Raw genomic sequence first — 20,921 nt, forward strand, 5'->3', positions numbered from 1 at the left:
TTGAAAGGGGGAACCAAGGATAGTTTATCTAAGGAGAAGTAGAGGAAGCAGATCATAGTCTTGCAGTTGATGTTAGTTTATCACAGATACATGTTTTACTTTTGTACATGTCTGGGTAGGGCTGTGCAATTAATCGTATTTTAATCGCGATTACGATTATGGCTTGCGACGATTATGAAAACAGCATAATTGACAAAATACGATTATTTTGCTGGGTGCGCTTTCGCCCCTCCCTAAAAGCCCACTCGGCCACGTGGGAGTGACATGTGTTGTGAGTGTTCAGCGCAAGCGAAGATCTCAGAACAAGAGCAGCAACTAGTTAAAAAGAAGGGTCAAACTATTTCCACTATTTGCAAGTACTTTGCCATTACATTTCACATCGCTAAAGATATGTGCCCAGTTAGCACTGTTAGCAACCAGGGCTTTAAGCAACTTGTCAACACGTTGGACAAGCGTTACGCGATGCCGTCTCGGTATTATTTCAGCAGGTTTGCGCTGCCTGCACTATATGACAAATGCCGTGGGGAAGTTGAGAGAGATGTGGCTTCAGCTGACTACTTTGCGACCACAACAGACCTATGGTTTAGCCCAGGGGTGCCCAACCAGTCGATCGCGAGATGTGTCTAAAAATAGAACAACAATATTCTGTTTTATCGTTAATGTCCTGTAACATAATCTTCCTGTGTCAGAATAATGCACTTGAACGCATCAAAGCTTTGTGATTGGCCGGCGTCACCCATGTGTCGGGGCGTGGCTGAGGGTCTTCAGTACAGGTGGCAATATCGTCACCTGCCTGCGCTCATCTCTGAAACCAGACCATGTAAACAGGCTGGTGTTTCTTGCAAAAAATCTTTAAGAGATGACATGAGCAGCCCTACCAGCATTTGCCATGGTGGCCTAAACATTTTTATTTGGTCTTAAATTGTAGTTCAACATTTATTTCCTGTTACTTCTGGACCATGACGGTTGGCCAGCCTTCAACGTTTAACTGAGTGGAATATGTTGAATATGTTTTACCAACATGTTGGCTATATGTTAAGGAGTTTTCAGTAGGTTGTGACAGTGCACTGCATCATATTTGATTTAATTTATTTTGGTCTAATTTATTTGTATTTATCATATTAATAATATATGTTTAGTATTGTTTTGGAAGTGCGCTCCAACATATTTGTTGATCTTGTTTATTGGTAAAATATTATTTGTTTTAAAGTTCAATAAATGGTCAATGAATAATCGTCAAAATAATCGTGATATCAATTATTGACCAAATAATCGTGATTATGATTTTTGCCATAATCGCACAGCCCTATGTCTGGGGGATATTTACAAAGGAATTGCATCATTTCAATGTTTTATAGACTCTATTTTATTGACATTAACCCTCCCATTTCTTAATTTAAACTAAACGTATTTCTATGTATTTGTGTGTGAGAATTATTTATTGGCTTTGAGGCATTTTGTGCCCATATTAGTGAGTCAACAGAAGAGAGATGACAGGAAATGAAGGCGGGGAAGGAAAAGGGGAAACACATGCACAAGCAATTATTGTTCCTGTTGTTCATATTGGAATTTTTGTATTCCTAAGGCAAATATAATGTATGTGAGGGTGTAAAATATTCCATTTAGTGCACAAATGTACTCCAAAAGCAAATATGATGATTTTACAGTTTTAAAAAGTTAGTATTAGTAGTAATTGAAAAAAGTCCCTGCTTGTACTTCAACAGCTACAGAAGAGGCTCAGCAGGCTTTGGCAACATAAGGAGTGACAACACCTAAAAAAGTGTGACTTGTAAGATTTATTTTCCAACTCAGACAGCTTCAGTGCTTCACTGCTTCATATTACCTTCAGCAGTAAGCACACAGAGGGAGGACTGTGTCCCTAAGCACTTACAATTACAATTGGATTAGTTAGATATCTATTTACAGCCAGCATGAACAGGAGAAAACACCTCTTTTATGTACATGTGAATGGACATGTGAAAATGTGAACCTTTTATTATTTCCCAAGGGCACTCAAGGTACAGTCATCTCTGAAAACACAGTTTATTGATCATATTCCCAACAAGAGATCCTTGTTTTGTGCCACAATGCCATATAATACTGTATTTCTATCAGCCCTTCTACACTCTGAAATGGGATCCACCTCAGAAGTCCAGTATCATTGGAGCTCTGTTATTTGCATCGCCTTTGATTTGATTGATTTATTCCCTGGAGTATACTCTTACCAATGCACGGTTTACCGTTAAATCTAATTGTAAATCTAATCTTGACAAAATCTTAGGAATGATTGTAGTTGTTGTCGAAGGAGCTGCATTTCTCAGTGTGTCATGTGACTGGCTGATAACTAACTCTTGGATATTATGCAAAGGCTAAGGTTAATGCATTTGCTTCATGCATCTTCAATAGTAGGTTGATTGAATTACTCAGGTTAAAACATGTAATATCGGCTTTCGCCAGATGGTGGTGCTCTAGGATCAGCTCTACTAATGCAGGTGGGAGGTTGCTAAAATCAATTTCATATATGCATGTTGCTGCATAATATATAGCATATATAAAGCAGAGCTAGATAAATAGATTTACTTTATACTACACAATTTAATAACTTAAAAAGCATGAGAAGTATTTAAATCTTATTAAATAGTAAGCCTTTAAAATGCTTATTCTTCTATTGTTTCCTATTACCTGTGTATCATCTCAAAGTGCTTTTGACAGACAGCCAGCGCCATTAACAGACATATGGAGAGACCATTTTTGCCAGCAAGCCTCCCCACGCTCGGCTATATCAGAAATGGCGAGTTCCTGAGGCTACTCTGCACCAGAGATGCCAGATCAATACATTGAGCAATACAAATCAAGCCCTTTTCAAACGGGAAACTGGCCGGGTGAGCCAATCGACATGTTGCCATTAAAACAAGTGGCATGCATTTATCATTGCAGTGGTGGAGCCTGATCCCACCTTAAGCTTCTCTTCAAATGTGTGTGTGTGTGTGTGTGTGTGTGTGTGTGTGTGTGTGTGTGTGTGTGTGTGTGTGTGTGTGTGTGTGTGTGTGTGTGTTGTTGAATAGCGTGGACGGACAGCTTGCCACCCTGTGGACACCACAACTCCAGTCTCTCTGTGATCCACGCTGGCAGCTGCTCTGCCAAATGGGATTTTCCTGGAGATTACGGCCTTTAAGTGCGACACACTTGCATGTGTTTGTCTTTGTTGTTGACTGAGTGCGTGTGAGGAGTTTCAGTGTGTGTGTGTGTGTGTGTGTGTGTGTGTGTGTGTGTGTGTGTGTGTGTGTGTGTGTGTGTGTGTGTGTGTGTGTGTGTGTGTGTGTGTGTGTGTGTGTGTGTGTGTGTGTGTGTGTGTGTGTGTGTGTGTGTGTGTGTGTGTGTGTGTGTGTGTGTGTGTGTGTGTGTGTGTGTGTGTGTGTGTGTGTGTGTGTGTGTGTGGAGACAAGGTGCACAGAGAGCATGTTCTGTTGTCCTATGAAACTGGTTGGCACATGAACTCTCTCTGGCAAGCTGTAAACAGTGAAAGAGAGGGAGCGTGTTCAGATGTGGGGTCAGGCTCATTTCCACACTGATGCTGTTCTGATTATCAACCCCCAAGCATTAATCCTTAAAAACACAGTAGCTATGTTATGATTTGACTTTTGTATCAAAGTTCTGTATCCGATTGTATTGGAAAATGTTGCTGTGTTTGCTTTGTGCAGTGGACGTTATTACCTGGCAACTAACAATTATTAATCCGCTGGTACATTCTTTTTTTTTGTAATTGAAAATTGTATTGGATTTTAAGCACAAACATCCAACATCATATACAGACTCAGAGAAAAAACAAACAGTACCAAAGAAATAATAATTTTAAAAAAAACATAAAAACAGGCAGGTAAAAACAGGCATTGACAAGTATCCATACATCAAAGTAAAACATCCAGTCATAGCAGCGCACATTAGTGCATGATATTGCGAGTGTCCAACATCCACTTATTAGTGTCTTCACACGGTTCCACCTTCCATGTATCTACTGAAACTATCCCATTGTTCATTAGCCATGCCACTTCAACATTCAACCTTCCCAGCATCTTTTCACATGCAGCAGTCTCCATCATTTGAACCCTCCACATACTCAGTGTAGGAGTTTGGGGATCCTTCCAACATCTTAAAATTATCCGCGCACACGTTATTAGGCCAGTCTTTACCTCTAAATGCACATTTATTCAGATGCAGGGTCAACGTCCTGTCGCCAAGGAGACACAGTCTTGTCGAAGTGGGAATATCACATTTCAACCATTTTCCCATAGAGTCCAGAACACTCCTCCACAAGGGACAAACCTTCGAACATTCCCAAAATGCATGCATATACGTGCCACGTGCTTCCCCACATTTCCAACATAAATCATCCTTAATCAGGCCAATTCTGTGTAGTCTTGACAGAGTATAATAATATCTTTGAATTATTTTATACTGAATGAATTTGCCTCTAGCTTCCCTTATGTATTTTTCAGAGTTAGATATCATTTCCTCCCTTGTTTTTTCGTCAATTGTAAGTGACGGGTCCTTTTCCCATACACGTTTGAGATTACCACAGCCATTGTCATTTATCCAGGGACACGTCCCGTACCACCTAGATGCTCTTTGAAGCATTGTTGGCAGTTGTAGGTAACACTCTATTGTATTCTCATCCCTATTAATGAAACTCCTCCCCCCCATATTGCTGGTACATTCTTGAATAAATTAAAAGTCGTTTTGAAACGTGAAAATAGTGAGAAAGGCCCGTTACATTTTACCTGAGACCAGGGCAACATCTTAAAATATCTCAGTTTATTTAATGTCAGCAGTCATCAAATTAGTTAAACGTATTTTCATTGAAGACTAAGAAACCAAACCAGCTAGTATTCCCATTTAAGAGGCTGGATCACAAAAACATATTTGCTCTTCTGTTGGCCTCGCTTGAAAGGATGATTTTTTGAAGGTCTATTTTAGTCCAGACTGAAATAATAAAAAATACATTTGATGGATTATCTTAAAGTGGACCTATCATGCTATATTTTAATAATATATTGTAGGGCCATACCTATATAAAACATGTCTGCGAAGTTTTTTTTTCAAAATACCAAACAGATCATGCATTTTTAGCCATGTCTCATTTCGCTCTATTTGCTCTTTTTTAGCCCTGTTTTTGCAAGGGCTGATTCTGTGAGAAGTCTTCTTTGCTGCTTTTGTGGCAGACTACAGCGCCACCTACAGGCCTGGCATATGTACTACAGCGTCTCCAGTGCTTTCGAATGGCAATGGCCGTGGCTGTCTCCTCCTGATAGGTGGAGAGTTGCCCATATAGGCGGAGCTCCTCGTTTCTGACGTCAGAGATATTTCAAATCTGTATCAGTCTGTATCAGATCTGTGGCAGCCCCGTTTTTAGAGATTTGGGTATGGAGGAAAAGAGAGAGGGTTGTGTTTTCTGACACTTGGTGAGTTCCCTGGAACACCGGGGACACATATTCATGTATAAAATACGTACAAAAGTGCATTTTGCATGATAGGTCCCCTTTAACATTTTGGTAAAAGGGACCAGTTTGTGATTTTTGGAATGCCATGACATTTGGTATCTTCCTACACGTTTTTCCTCTAGCGCTATCATAGGGTCAAAACACATTTGATCATACTTTGGTTGATGACCGAAACAATAGCAGAACTAATGACATTCCCATCAGCTTCAGCTGTGCTGCCAAACGTTAGCATGCTAACATATTAAATTAAAGTTGTGAAAATGATGTCTGTTAAATATCAGCTTGTTAGCATTTGATTGTGATCATGTTAGCTTGTTAACGTTAGCATTTAGCTCAAAGCACTTCTATGTCTAACTACATCCATATAAAGCTACGAGAATGTCTGGCGACTCTTCGGGTTGTTGCTTTTTAGAGTTATTTTAAATTGATGTCGGATAATGAAGTATAGGCTACGGTATATAAAAAATAATGGATACAATCTTAACGTTTCAGATTTGCTATTATGATGATTTCATGTTGATTTTATGATGATCATTCATTATGATGACAGTCCTAATCAATATCTACAATCAAAGACAATGTCAAGTTTCTTCAGGCATCACATTTGAATTTATATCGTTACTGGTGGAATGGGTCCATTGACACTGAAAGTGACATTTAATGAGTTTCTGTCTGAGATATCACAACTAAATTGGTTTTATTTAAATGTCGTGCTTACAGCTAATTGGAAAATCTCTTAAATCGCACGACAATTATAATGGGCGCTGTTATAGTATTATAGGAGTTTTCCATTATTTTATTGAATCGTTACGTCTATGAATCAGCTCCAGTATTGGTCCCTAGATGATGTCATCAAAACATGTATCCCCCGAGCTGTGCTATATGATACAATATCACACATGAATTAAGTATTTAACACATCTCTGTTAGCCTCAGCGTCTGCTCTTTGAATAGCCGTCTGTGGTCCTAAACATAATCTCTGCATGGATCCTCATCCTGGTCCTGTATGGAAGGTGCCTCATTCACTAACCTGCTTAACCTACTTTCTACTTGCCGGTCTTTCATCTGCCCGCAGAGAGGAAAGTGCTGTAGGATATATATAGAATACTTAACAACGTACACAGTGTTCGTCCAAGCTTTTCCGGGCAGCACGGATGGTTCCGTGCTTTGTTGTATTTCTGTATTCTTAGTTCCTTACCCTTAATGCACCACTGATCATTTCCCTAATGAAAACCACGTTACTCCCAACATGAACTCCTCATGTTCAGCACATTAACCCAACTGGTAGAAAACGTGTTGGGACGCGCTTGAACCTTCATTGAGATGAATATGAGCAAAATAATGACATTTTAAGATCTTAATTGTCCAATTATGTAGACAGCTGTTGTGCTGCATTGCAATGCCAGTTCAATTGCAGTTTCCTAGCAACCGGAATGGTACAATGCAATGATTTTCTGTTAAGTGGCACCATTTCCTCTCAGCGAGACTACACTGTATGTTCACAAAACAAATATAAATGCTTAATGTGCGAATGCTTCCTTACATTAAGGCCACTTTTGCGTTACTGCTTATACAATTTTAATACATTTAAATGTTCGTGTGTTGTGTTAGGGTACCTGCTAATGTAGACATATTGGTCATGTGTGCATCCGTATTCCCATGAGGTGTGTCACAGCATATGAAAAAGCTGTGTCGCTGCAAACAAAATGATTTCAGTTGATTAATGTTCATCCAAAATGCACCGTCCTGAGCTAATCATTGTACATGCATTATTTTCAATTAATTCATTATCAAGGGAGCTACAGAGAGGGGGGAAGGTTGGGGGGAGGGGAAAGGAGAGTCAGGGGGGGAAACAGAAAATCCAATCGAGCTGGTCTGAAGTCTCGGAGCAATAGAGCATTAGTCTCATCCTGATGTAATTGGAATGACACCAAGAGTAAAGCCCGCTGATTTAGGGACAGCCTCTAGGCTTGATTTAATGCCCTCTACCAAAACTATACATCCATCTTTTTATCTTTCTCTCCTTCCCTCTCCCAGGCCCTCCGTTCTCCTCCGTGTTCCTCCCCCACCCTGTCTCGCGCTTTCTCCGTTCACAAGTTACTGCCATGCATCTCCATCTGTACTCCATTAAGCAGAACAGTAGCTGCATTTTATCATATTTCAACCCAGGCGGTTATAAACTCCCTCGGAGCGTGTGTTTCCAGCCTTTTACTTAGTCCTTTGGCTTTTACACACTTGAAAGGCTGTGTTTTACCCTCACAGAGGTTGCGCTTTATTACTGAATAAATATCTCCAGAGAAGAAAGCGTAAAGAAAGGGCAGACTAAGCAGGTGTATCAGGCCAGGGTGCTGCGTCCCGGGGTTTTCTGCTGCTCAGTCCCCTGACAGATGGACGGCCAGGGCAATCCTATTACCCTCCATGTGTTTAGCTCCTCTTAATGCCAGGGTGGGATGCATGGCTAATGGAAGGCAATGAATGTTTGGAGGGAAACTGTCCAGGGACTACAGATGAAAAATAGCCTCTTGGCTAACTCTGGCACATTTACAGAAATGTTCATTAATGTGCACTGTCCCTGTTAAATAAATGAATAAATAAAAAAATTAATTAAAAAAATCTTATGTTACTGAATCATCCCTATTTGTTTAATAACTTTGAGGGGATCTAAAACTAGTGAAACGGCAGTGAAAATGATAACCATGACGACTTTGTAGCTCAGTTAGTGCGCTCTGACACAGCTCATCTCACTGAGCGATGTCATATTAATCAGCTCAGCCACTAAATAGGCTTTGCTGTATATATTTCACATATTCCAGCAAAGTGACTTTTAAAAAGTGTCATCACTGCTACCAACCTTCTGGACTCATATTTGTGAGTATCACAGAGTACCCTGTCCTGTCCTGGAGATAATAATGTATCATGTCTGAATGAGACATTTAGTGCCCCTAAAATAAAGCTGGAAATAAAGGGGCAAAGGTCAGCCTCAGGTTGAATCTTAATACTGACTTTCACCCTTCTGTTCCTGTGTTCTTTACTCACACTCATCCACAATTGCATCATGCATTATTATGACTGTATATGTCATGCAATAATATGGATGTGTTTACTCTCAGAGATTTGTATGTAACCATTGTGGGCAATATTATAAATCAATTAGCAGCAATGCTTTACGGCAATATAGATTATTAAGCCATGCTAGCAGCTCTTTGGGTGGAAAGAATGTCCTGACTGAAATATCTAGACAACTATTGTATGCATTGGCATATCATTGTTTATAAAGATGTTCATCTTTAATTACCCTTTAGTTTTTTTTCTTGCTCTTTCTTTGGGTTGATGTTTTTTAAATGTCTGGACAACTATTGAATGGATTCCCATATCATTTGGTAAACACATCCATTAGCTCTTTTGTATAAATGGTAATAACTTTGCTAAACCCTTGACAGCTAGGTCAAACTGTTGGTCTGTCCAATACTTCACGACAAAATATCAGCAAAACAAATAACCATCCGAAATCAATAAATGTTAGCTTTATAACATGCTTAGATGGTGAAAACTGTTAACAGGTTACCTTCTGAACATCAGTATGCTAGCATTGTCTTTTTTGAGCATTTTGCAGTGCTAGCGTCAGCATCTTTATCATAGCATGGCTTTGTCAAAGTGTAGCCAGTACAGCCTACAGAGCGGCTAGACTGGCTGTAACTCGCAGATAGTCTTGCAATAGGATTTTTCCATCAATGTGATGTTGAAAAAAAAAATGTCAGGCATTTAATTGTATTAAACTGGATTAGCCAAAACCAAATATTCCTGTTCTTATTTAATCCATAATCCATCCATAAACAGGAACAAAAATATGAAACGTTATACTTAAATAAACCCTATATCGATATTGCAACCCGACTCCATTCTGAAGACTCTGTGAGACGTACTGCAGAAGACATACTGTACGGCTTTGTGACCCGCTATTGAAAATCAAGCATGCATTCAGAGGAACCCATCAGTTACACACCGAAGAAACATGTTTTTTAAATATTTTTGGGCAATCTTAGTGGCATATCTCGCGTTTGAAAGTATTTAATACAGATTTTGGATTGATTTGCACAAGATTTCACTCATTTATCTTCAAGGCATTGCAGATGTAATTATTTGACTGTTTTGAGGGAAATCAGTACACAATTGAATTACTGTCTATCGGTCAATTAGATTAACTGCACAATGATTCATTTTCCACCTCTCGTGTTAAAATATGTTTCCTATATATTATTAACAATATGGCTTTCTAATATATTTTGTATTGAACTATCTTAATCTCATATTTGTTGGATTAACTGGATGAAAGTAATCAATATTATACCCTATTTAAACCAGACCTTATGCAGTGGTCAATATACCATCGACTGCAGTATCGAGAGCTTTGAGGGATTTGCAGTGAAGGCGAAGTATAACTCTGCTGTGTGGTCAAATATCTATACTGTGTGAATGTATATACTGCTTGTAGGGGTGTAACGGTACACGTACCCGTACCGAAATTATTCGGTACGGGCCCTTCGGTTCGGTACACGTGTGTACCGAAGTGTACCGAACGAATATAACGTTAAACGTAAAAAATTGAGAACGTGAACAACTTCTTGGAAGTAATCTCAGGTGCTGCACTAACGAAGCACTTTTATACTAATAAAGGACTGGCTTACCTAAAGCCAGTTGAGTAGCACTTGAAATGTTTGGCTCTATGAAACCTGATGTACTTATATGATTCTGTTTTCTTCAAGGTTGTGTCTTCCTGGTCGAATGTATTTATTGTAAGTCGCTTTGGACAAAAGCGTCAGCTAAATGCAATGTAATGTAATGTAATGTAATGTAATGCTGCGTCGCAGCATTCAGAGTAATTTGCTCACATTGTGTTCAACGCGTCATAGAGCGAGAAAGTCATTTCATTGGACGAGAGGCATACATGAGAGCTGGTCAGAGGGATGCTATCAAATTTAGTCAGTAATTTGAGGAACTGTCGAAATGGCGAACGCAGATAAAGTTGAGCTCGAAAATCCTCCAGCATCATTGAAGTCTCCGGTTTGGGAACATTTTGGTTTCGCAGTTACGTACAAGGATGACGGACAAAGACAGGTGGACCGAACCAAAGCTGTTTGTCGGCATTGTTCAACTAAAATTGGTTACGCGGCTGGCAATACATCAAACTTGCACACTCATTTGAAAAGGCATCACTCGAACGTGAATATCACCGGTACCAAAAGACTGAAGTGCAAACCCAACTCCCACTAGCATGTTAGCCTCCACCACTCGCAAATAGTTCAGACCAAGCCAAAGCTATTACAAACGCCAAATATCCTTATGTTGCCATGGTAGCAAAGCGCTACCTGGCTGTATCTGCTACTACCTCTGTCCCTAGCGAGAGGGTGTTCTCCACAGCAGGTGACATTGTTAGTGCCAGCAGATCTGCCCTTTCGGCAAGCAATGTGGACAAGTTAATTTTTCTTTAAAAAAACATGAAAATACAATGACAAGCAAGTCCTAATGTCAAACTGGCTGCTTAGGTACTAGTACAGTACAGTTCAAATACAGATTATTTCAGTTCATCGAAAAGCTGCACCTTAATGTTTATTTTATTATATTTTGTATTTATTTTAGTGAATATTCATAGTTTAATAATAATTAAAAACCCAAAACTAATAGTTTTTTTTTGTGAGTAGCCTACTAGTACAGTAAAGTTCAAATACAGATTATTTCATTTAATCGAAATGCTGCACCTTAATGTTTATTTTATTTTATTTTGTATTTATTTGAGTGAATACATTATTCACAGTTTAATAATAATTAAAAAAAATATATGTTATGTTTTGTGATAATTTTTTCTGCTGTACCGAAAACGTACCGAACCGAACCGTGACCTAAAAACCGAGGTACGTACCGAACCGAAATGTTTGTGAACCGTTACACCCCTAACTGCTTGGTATGCAGGCAGCGTTGTTGCTGCCTGTAGCCCAACCAACAACGGCATCCCCAGGTCAAGCAATTACCACACATCAAGGAAAGCAATTGGGCATGACTAAAATATCATTGCCATGTGATCGTGTCCCTATGTTCGGGCTGCTGTAGCCTAATTTAACCCACTTTGTCCATACGACAGAGGAGAATTGAGGACACGCTCTCCAATCCTGGTGGCCCCCCGAGCATTTCCTGCAAGTCTGACACGCAGCAGCTGGGCCGTAGACGCGCCGTCACCGGTCTCCTACCCAGCGGAGTGAGAGATGGGATGTAATGAGCGAGAGAAGTGAGCCAGCAGAGGAGAACAAGTGGCTGGAGGTAGAGGAAGGGAGCAATACATGAGCCATTGGGTGCACAAACTTGAGGCATTTCGAGTAAAGGATCTCAGACTAAAATCGATCCTGGGATCACTTGAAGGTTACATGACAGCATCAATTTAAGAGTCGTACTGGTATCCAGTCAGGGTTGTTGCTTTCCATCTGCACAGGAGCCAGTGTGGTCACATTCGGACTTGATAGGGGGGGGTTAAGGGGGGAGAAGATTGGCATATATGCACCAGGAATTGGAGAGGCAAGGAGCGAGATGGTGAATGTTATTAGAGCGGCAGCATTGATCCCAGGCTCTGGCTCCGAGCAGCATTCACCGCTCATTATACAGTCAAATATCTCGGTGCCTTTAACTGCCAACCCTGCCCTTCATCTGTCTGTCTCTCCTCCTCATAACCCCCCACCCCCTTAGCCTCCCAACAAAATCTGACAAACCTGAACCTCTCATCCATGCGGCTTCATTCTGCTAAACCCATTGTTTCAGCGATAGCATTTCAATTTCATCCCGTCTTGCTGCTCGGCTGTAACTTAGCCGTAAGTCTTTTGTGGAAGAGGAACAATGTGAGTGTCTTTTGTCCTCGTGGAGCCTGTTTAAATATTGATAGAGATGGGAAGCATCGCTGACCACTCAGTCAGATCTGAGAGGGTCAAGGATGACAGAGTTCCTCTGCAGATTTCATTAAGGGAGCAGAGGACTGTAAATACGAAAGCATGTGAACCACGGGCCCTCGCAGACGCTCCGGCAACCTTCATTATCCCCCCGCATGGATAGCGTCCTGTAATATATTCTGATGGGGAGATGGAGGTTGGAGGGTGATGGGGTGTTAAATAGCATGTGTAGGAAGGCCCTGTTTTCCAGTCACGAGCAGCCTGCCACCCTCACAGCCAGATACCCATTAGTACAGGAGCAGAGGATTGGAAGTGCAAATGGTCCCATGGATTAGAGAGTTAATGCATTTAGGAGAGGGGGCTCCACAATCTCTTTATTGCCGCTGCTGTGAGTGTGTGTGAGTGTGTGTGTGTGTGTGTGTGTGTGTGTGTGTGTGTATATGTGTGTGTGTGTGTGTGTGTGTGTGTGTGTGTGTGTGTGTGTGTGTGTGTGTGTGTGTGTGTGTGTGAGTGTGTGAGTGTGTGTGTGTGTGTGTGTGTGTGTGTGTGTGTGTGTGTGTGTGTGTGTGTGTGTGTGTGTGTGTGTGTGTGTGTGTGTGTGTGTGTGTGTGTGTGTGTGTGTGTGTGTGTGTGTGTGTGTGTGTGTGTGTGTGTGTGTGTGTGTGTGTGTGTGTGTGTGTGTGTGTGTGTGTGTGTGTGTGTGTGTGTGTGTTGAGGCTCGTGCCGGGGAGATACCCAGTCCCTTTGTGGAGCTTGAGGGATTTAGGGTAAAGTGAGTAGATAAGGGCAGCGATGCACTGCAGCAACACATCTGAGACACACACACACTCATCAAAGCTTGCGGTTTGACCAGTCGAAGGTCTTGTTCTGTTATTAAAACTCAGCATGGAAATGAGAGCTTTCCAGAAAGAGGCGCAGACGGCGGCCCTACTAATCTAATTAATCAGCATCTGGGATTTTTCATTTTCTTCTGCCCTCTCTGTGGCTCTCCGGTCTTCTCTCTTCCTCGACTCATCCCTCTCTCTCCGTGGCGCTCCTTTTGTGTCCTTCTCAGCCCCGATTTCTCTGAATCTGAACTTCACGCCCATTTCTCAAGTGTTCGGACCAAAATGTGCCCTGTCATGCGCTTCCTATAGCATTTAACTCATCTCATAAAGCATCTTTTGTGCTCTCTTGGTGAATAGAGCTCTGCACTAAGGGAAGCACATAAAGTATGCTCAATCTACTGTGATAGATGCCTCTGCAGCAGGCAAGCAGGATGAAGATGGAGGGATGGATGGCGATGCAGTGCAGGGTGTCGAGACAATAATCAACCTGTCTGATTTACATGCACACACATTGTAGGTGGTCATCAGAATATGATCTCTTCCTCTGTGGTGGTGTTTCCAGTGAGCGTTACATTTGTTGCTTGTGGTTTTTAAAGATGGGAGGGGCCCTCCTCGGTGGGTAATACAGCACGGCTCTGCTCTGTGCTATCTGGCACAGTGAGTCAGCTGAGTGGCCAGTGAATGAATGAGAGAGGAGACCCTGCAGGATTTTTAGGATACGGAAAGGCGAAAGGTGCAACTCTGGAAGCTGAGAGCCTGACATGGAAACGGAGAAGTGATCGGAGCAAGCTTGTTGACGCATAATCCCGCCCGCCCCGCTGCCACAAATCTCGTTTGCCTAAACTCAAATCCTCCACAAGAGGTTTACGGAGTGCGCTGCTGCACCTTCAACAACACATTTCATATTTATTTTTTAACCAGCTCTACAGGCGATCTGTGGTGTATGTGATCATATTGTATTGTATTCCTGGAGAGACATAGGCCTACGTGTCTCAAGCGGAGGATCTAACGCGCTAATATAATTAAGGTATTTAATCCAGTGTTGGAATCGGCACTGTCACTGCGTCGGGGTTGAATGCGCCCTGAGGTGTGGACAGGACCTGCCCGTATATCGTCACCACCATCACGACCACCACCATCATCACAGGGATTTGATCGTGATTGTGTTGATTACACCGGAGATCTGGAGCCATGACAGCCCCCCCGCTGGTCCCACAGCCCGCCTGCTGACGGTACCGGGCATGATGGGAGCAGGTCTGCCGCGTTCAGGATCCCGAAACAGCCGATTTATCAATGGAGGAAGAGAGTGACACCCGGAAAATCAACAACAGCTTCCTTCGCGAGCATAACTATGCAACCGAAGGTATTTAAACCGATGAAAGGAAACATTATTTAATTTAAACTGCTTTACCTGCATAGGAAATAACCTGAGGCTGTTATAGAGGGGTGCAAATATCACATCAAACCAAAGTCACTGCATGGGAATCTCAAAGAAATCCGAAAAATATCTGTTAAAAAATATAAATGGCCTAAGTGATCAAATAAATATATCATATCAGGCTATAGTGATGCTGTTTGGCCCACAACGTGTGTAAATGCGATTTAAAGAGCATTTAATAACCCAAACACCATATAAGCTATAGGGGAATTAAAGGAATATTCCAGTCATTTGTCATAAACATGGAGCTTGTAGCTGAGCATGAGACGATGAGGTGGTTTCCCATCATGCCTGCTATTTTAAGATGATCATCCTGACCGAGGGGAATCAGGGCTTTAATCTGTTTGGACCATGGGAAGCAATGGGATAAAGCCTCCTGTAAAGCCTTAGTCTGGAGTGTATGAAGTAAACATGTAATGCAGTTTAAAATGATTGAATTGATGGTTTATTTTTTTTTCATTCAATGTTCACTTAGCCTATTGAAATAATTGCACCGAGAAGGGGCCCTCATTTTTAGAGGCAGTGTATTGAAATGTGGATGTCTCTTTTAAACACACACGCAAAGCAGTTCTACTATGATCATAATTGGATCTGCAAACAATAGCTTTTGTAGTCTTCAGCCTAAATGCTGCTTCTGCACGTGTGTGTTTCCTTCTCATTGACCACCAATCAGCCCTTCAATGATCAGCCTGTTATCTAATTGATGCGAAATAGTTCCATTATGTTCCACCAATCAGCTCCACCTCTCCCCCATCTGCTTAGATCATTGATCAACATTAACCATTGACTTCAAGTGGAAACGCTTTCATTAATCTTATTACCACCTTGTTCCACATTCACTTCATTGTATTATTCATATCGGTTATGAAAGTTAACTGCTGTGGTAATATCAGTAAGCTTTAATTGCAAATTGAACATCTTTAATGTCATCCTGCAATGCTGTAATGTACATTGACTCTATATGTATCAAATTACACGTCAATACTTATTTTTAACACATAATAACTCAAAGTATACATTTACTTCTATGAGGATGTCTATTTTATTCTCTTTAATAATGCAGTTATTTAACAAATAATTGATACCAAGGTATTGTATAGATATTTCTATATTATTTCTAATATATTATATATTGCATTGAGTGGTCTTTATATTTCAGGTTGAAGTCAGTTCAAAGATAGTCCCTGGCCTGCAGTACTATATTCATTGCAATACCCATTTACAAGGTGTAAAATAGAACCTCTATAAAATATATATTTACTTTTTATTTAAAGGAGCATCCCGGTATTGAACAACCAAATAGCAAATCGCACAACTTATCTTCAGAATTTGATAGAATGTCATAAAGGGGTATTGGGGCTGTATATGGGTTGGTGGAGGGTGTGTGTAGCTGCAGGGAGGGTCCGAGCCACAAGAGCTTCTTCCATTTGCCACCAGTTCAGGTTACAGATGCCACTGCAGGTTGGAGGAGAGACAAAGTCAAAGCCCATAAAGCAGAGAGTCTCCTTCTCACCGTTTCTCCCTGCTGCTTTCCTCAATGTATTTTTTCCCCCTTCATTTCAACATGGCTGATCATCATCATTTACTCTCCTGCTCCTACAGATGATTCCTTGTCAATGCTAAACACACAGTCACTGGTTTACAGCGAGAATAAGTGGAGTGGGGTGGGAGTGTGGGTGTGATTTGTTTGATGTGTGTGCTGAGATGAAAAACAGTAGGGGATCTTCCTCTTGCAGCTTCTTCCTATCTCGATCTGTTTCATTAATTTGATCAGGGGAACGTGCACGAGTTACCCAGGGTGTAAAACCTGTCTCTGAAAGCAAAGCACTGTCTGGTCTGTGGCCCATCTGCGCTTTTCAAACAACAAACGTCCACTTTTGTTATATTTTATTGCTCTAATTTATCACTGATGGTCACACCTCATATACCATGAATGAATGAGTGTGTGTGTGTGTGTGGTGTGTGTGTGTGTGTGTGTGTGTGTGTGTGTGTGTGTGTGTGTGTGTGTGTGTGTGTGTGTGTGTGTGTGTGTGTGTGTGTGTGTGTGTGTGTGTGTGTGTGTGTGTGTGTGTGTGTGTGTGCGCCCATTCACTCGCTCGTTTCTTGTCTCCTAAGTGGTATGAAGTCAGTCTGAAGCCAAAGATCATAGTGCCTGTGTCTGGGTCTATTGCCCGTCCTCATAAATTCACAAAACTGCACATGTTCCTTCAGGTTCGGCCCATTCAGACCACACACACACACACACACACACACACACACACACACACACACACACACACACACACACACAGGTCTCTGATGAGTGTCAGCGAGCTGGTAGGGATTCCCCTCAGGCCGCGCTTGCCCACAGCAGCAGGACACTAAAATGATGTCACATTTTAATGATGTCACCCGCGCTAACCTTTGGTTTGCACCAATCCCACGCCTCAGTGGGTCTGTGGGCGGATACATTGACCCGCTGTGTCGACTACATAACGTGTACACGCTGTGAGTAAAGCTGTACAGGTCGTTCATACTTGTTAATTTAAATTATTCTCAAGCATAAAGATATAATATAACAGTTCCACATTCAAATGTCTAAAATCACTAGACCAGAACCATGTTACATATAATTTTGAGTTGTGTACCTCCATTATATCAAATGTAACAATATCCAAACCTAAGGAGGTAACAATCTCTTTTATTCGGTTGCTTTTCCAAATGTACCAGCAAGTTGACTGCAAAAACCACTGCAAAAAGTCATACATTGACATAAATAAAGTATTCATTGGAAGCGTGTGATTAGATTATCAGTGAAATAAACGTCAAGGCTAGCAGTTAGCTTGCAGCCACTCCATCCAATGCCCGCCAAACCGTGACGGAGAAATACCGATTTACAAGCAAAAATCTGAAATGCTTTATTCGTCCAACGCGCACATTTAGGCCATTACAGCAGCAAAGGTAGAGTGCAGATAAAAGGCTAAATAGACATTAAATAGAAAGGAAAGCCAACAGGGCAACCTCGGATAACTCTGCTCCAGGTAAAAAACACCTGAGTGAACAATAAATGAAAGCTAACGGGAGGAGTAGACTACAATAACAAACTCTGATAATGTTGCGCCACTTGAAAGCAGCACTAAATGATGTGTTTGTTTTGATGGAGAGACCCTAAATCACTTTTTGTGCATACATTGCAAAGTTCCCTAAGACATCGTTGTTGTCTAGCTGAAAGATTACAAATTACATTACTGTCTGATTTGCATTCACCGTTCGCTTGCAGATGACACATTGCTAATGGTGATAGAATGGATGGCATGTCTCACTGCAGCTGTGTATATCACGGTGTGTGTAGTCAATGGACTGTGACGCTCCTACAACATGGTTCTGAGTTAATTTTCATAATCTGCACCTTGTATGTTCCTATAATGGATGAAATTGTCAAATAGCCCAACACCACTTGGGGTGTGAACATTTAGCTTCCTTGCTGTGAGGCAGGACCTAACCTAATGTCTGCCTTGGTATTGATTTCTGGTCCTTTACAATTTAGCTACCGGAACAATGACCTAAAGATCTATTGGTAGGACATGTAATCCCTTCCACCTTCTCTCCCCTGCCCCCTCTGTCTCCTATTTTCTCTCTCTTTCTGCTTTGCCTCTGTCTGATGCGAGTACAAGCTTGTGTGTGATGTGACCCCTCTAGCCCCGCTGAATACTGATGCAGTCCTGTAACACACAGCTTACAGCCTTTATTGCAGCTGCTGATGAGAGAGCAGCACCAACTATGGTTGCCTGTGCCAATGCAAACGGCCTGGGGCCACACTTTAGGACCCCGGAATAAAAAAGACTTAGCCCACCATACCCCCAGGTCCTATCCATTATTCAATACGAAACACTCAAAACGCCAAACCCCGCCTCGCCACGTAGAGCGCAAGAAAGATAATGTCTATGTGTGTGTATGGGGGCTGGTGTGGGGGTGGCGGGCGCTTAATGGCAAGCTGTGAAGTTGGGGCGAGTCACACTCCTTATTCAGCAGCTGCTTTCATCCCCTGATTAGCTTCTTATTAAGTCTGCAGCTCCATAACAATTTAATGAGAATTTATTAAAGAATACCCGTGGTGTTGCTACTGTAAGACGATTACAAAAAATATCCTTTTTCCTCAACTGGCTTCCAGTTCATTTGAGGCGTCACGGTGATACATGCAGTGTAGGTGAGTCTTCCAGAGTACTGCTAGCTTGAAGGGCAGTGTTTGACCTTTCTGGACTTTATAAAGGGATACATTTGTAAGTTTTGATAGCTAATTCCTGTGTCCTGTCCAAGAAGCATCGTCACTCTGAATATTTCATGTTTCGTTGATAAGGTTACTGTATACACAGGATTTTAGTGTGTACAGCAACCGTCGAATGTTTGATGCGTTGAAAACAAGAAGATGAAAGGGATTGCACTGGAGCAACACAGACGGATAGAGAGGCAGCTTTTGTTTTGGTGGATTATAATTCCATGCACCCCCTCTTCCCCACCATCCCCCCCTCCTGCATCTTGAATTTCTGAGAGAATACCAAATAACAAGCATCTTAAATGATCCCTCTCGGTGTTCATGTTGGAGCATGCAGGAATCGATCGCTGATTTCACTGCTTTTCACCACTTCTTCTTCTCGTTGCGCGCTGTCCGGGGTCGTGTCTGTAGTCATGGCAAAGTGTTAATGAAGTGTGAGAAATGAAGCAGTAACACGTCTCGCCCATTTCACCCTCTACTCCCCGGACAGGGGGATACAGAAAAGCTAGCATACGTACACGTACAAAAGGGAGAAAGTAAACACACCCACACACACGTTATGTCTGATTCTCAAGAGGCTGATCCTGGAGAAACCAGGTTAATTAGCTTGTTCACTCCAGATCTTACAAAGAGTCAAGCTCTTCAGATGAAGAGAGCTGCATTGTGCTCTGTCTCTTTGTGTGCTGTTAATAAAACCTAATAAACCCTTAATCAAACGGCTGGGCACCGGACCAGCAGGTAGCAGGGTTTATTCAACATTTCGATTGATCTCCATTGTTGCTTGTGTGAAATGAAGCCGTTATCAGCTGCCTATTCAAATGTATGAAACATGCGGGTATGTGGTTCCCGGATCGAAAAAGAGAAGATTGATACGTATTGTTTTTTGTTTTTAATACTTTATTTTTAATTTGTTAAGATATTACAAAGGAAACAACAAGTAACATACAACATACACTGGGGTCACTGGGGTAATACATCATCAATATGTTCTCAGCAATTATTCTTGTGATATGGGAAGATCTCCCTCACAACGGGTTCACAACCAATCTGTGTGAAACATACAGTAGTAGCAAAGTTATGCAAGAATTATAGACTATTGTACCAAAATGAGTAAAGCAAAATAAAAGAAATATCTCAGGGTTATGTGACCCCCCTCTTCATGTGCAAAACCCATTTGGACCAGTAATTGTTACATTTTTCACTACAGAGTCTTAGAGAAAAGTCAGTCTCTCCATACGAAACAAGTCATTTACAATGTGTATCCATTCTCCCTTTGTTGGTGGATCAAGCCATTTTTTGGTAATTGCATTTTTTGCTGGCTGTCAGTAATATTTTAAGAAGATACTTGTCCCGAACACTAAATTCCACTGGTATATTAGCTAAATAAATCCCATCAAAACTGTTTGGAATCTCAAAGCCAAGAATTTAATTTATTTCCATTATTATAGATAGCCGATACGTATTGTTGATTTGAAAAAACAAGAGTGTCGTGTGAAAGAGAGTACGAGAACGGACGTGAATGATCCCCCGTCCTGATCCATTGACGCAGGCAGCTCAGCACAAGTGCTGTAATCCTCTCCTCTCCACATCAATGGCTAACAAAGCATTTACACGACACCATGTTGCTCACGTCCCTCCCTCTACCTGGAATTATTGCACGTCACTTACGCAACTAGCTTTCCAATGTATCATGTTGGGTCTGTTTGTCTTACACAACCGTCCAATACCACAGGATCAACTCAGTTTGTTTGCTTTCGTTTGTTTCCACTCCTACAAGGATTACATGTTGTCTAGAGGTTAGCCAGGGTGCTCCTATTTGTGTCTTTGCTGTAGTCTGCGCCGACGAGACTCACTGTACGATCTTTTATTGACCTACTTGCTTCCCAGACTTCCCCCCTCTTTTTCTTTTAGCGGCCCTTTCTGTTATGCGGGATGGATGGTGCTTGCCAGGCGTCTATAAATACATCCAATATCCCC

General features: G+C 41.5%; 1 protein-coding gene across 2 annotated transcripts in view; it reads left to right on the plus strand.

Moving 5' to 3' along the window:
• Nucleotides 1-20,921, plus strand: part of ppp2r2ba (protein phosphatase 2, regulatory subunit B, beta a) — a 51,294-nt gene that overhangs the window by 16,914 nt on the left and 13,459 nt on the right. Inside the window, exon 1 of one of the 2 annotated variants that reach the window (XM_034214912.1) lies at nt 13,843-14,617. The exons of the other annotated variant lie outside the window; for it this stretch is intronic. Coding sequence (XP_034070803.1) covers nt 14,548-14,617 — 70 coding nt within the window. The 5' untranslated portion in view covers nt 13,843-14,547. Of the gene's footprint in view, nt 1-13,842; nt 14,618-20,921 lie in introns of those variants that run through there. 2 annotated transcript variants of the gene reach the window in all.

Source organism: Gymnodraco acuticeps, unplaced genomic scaffold (genome assembly GCF_902827175.1).
Source record: "Gymnodraco acuticeps unplaced genomic scaffold, fGymAcu1.1, whole genome shotgun sequence".
NCBI classification, from domain to species: domain Eukaryota; kingdom Metazoa; phylum Chordata; class Actinopteri; order Perciformes; family Bathydraconidae; genus Gymnodraco; species Gymnodraco acuticeps.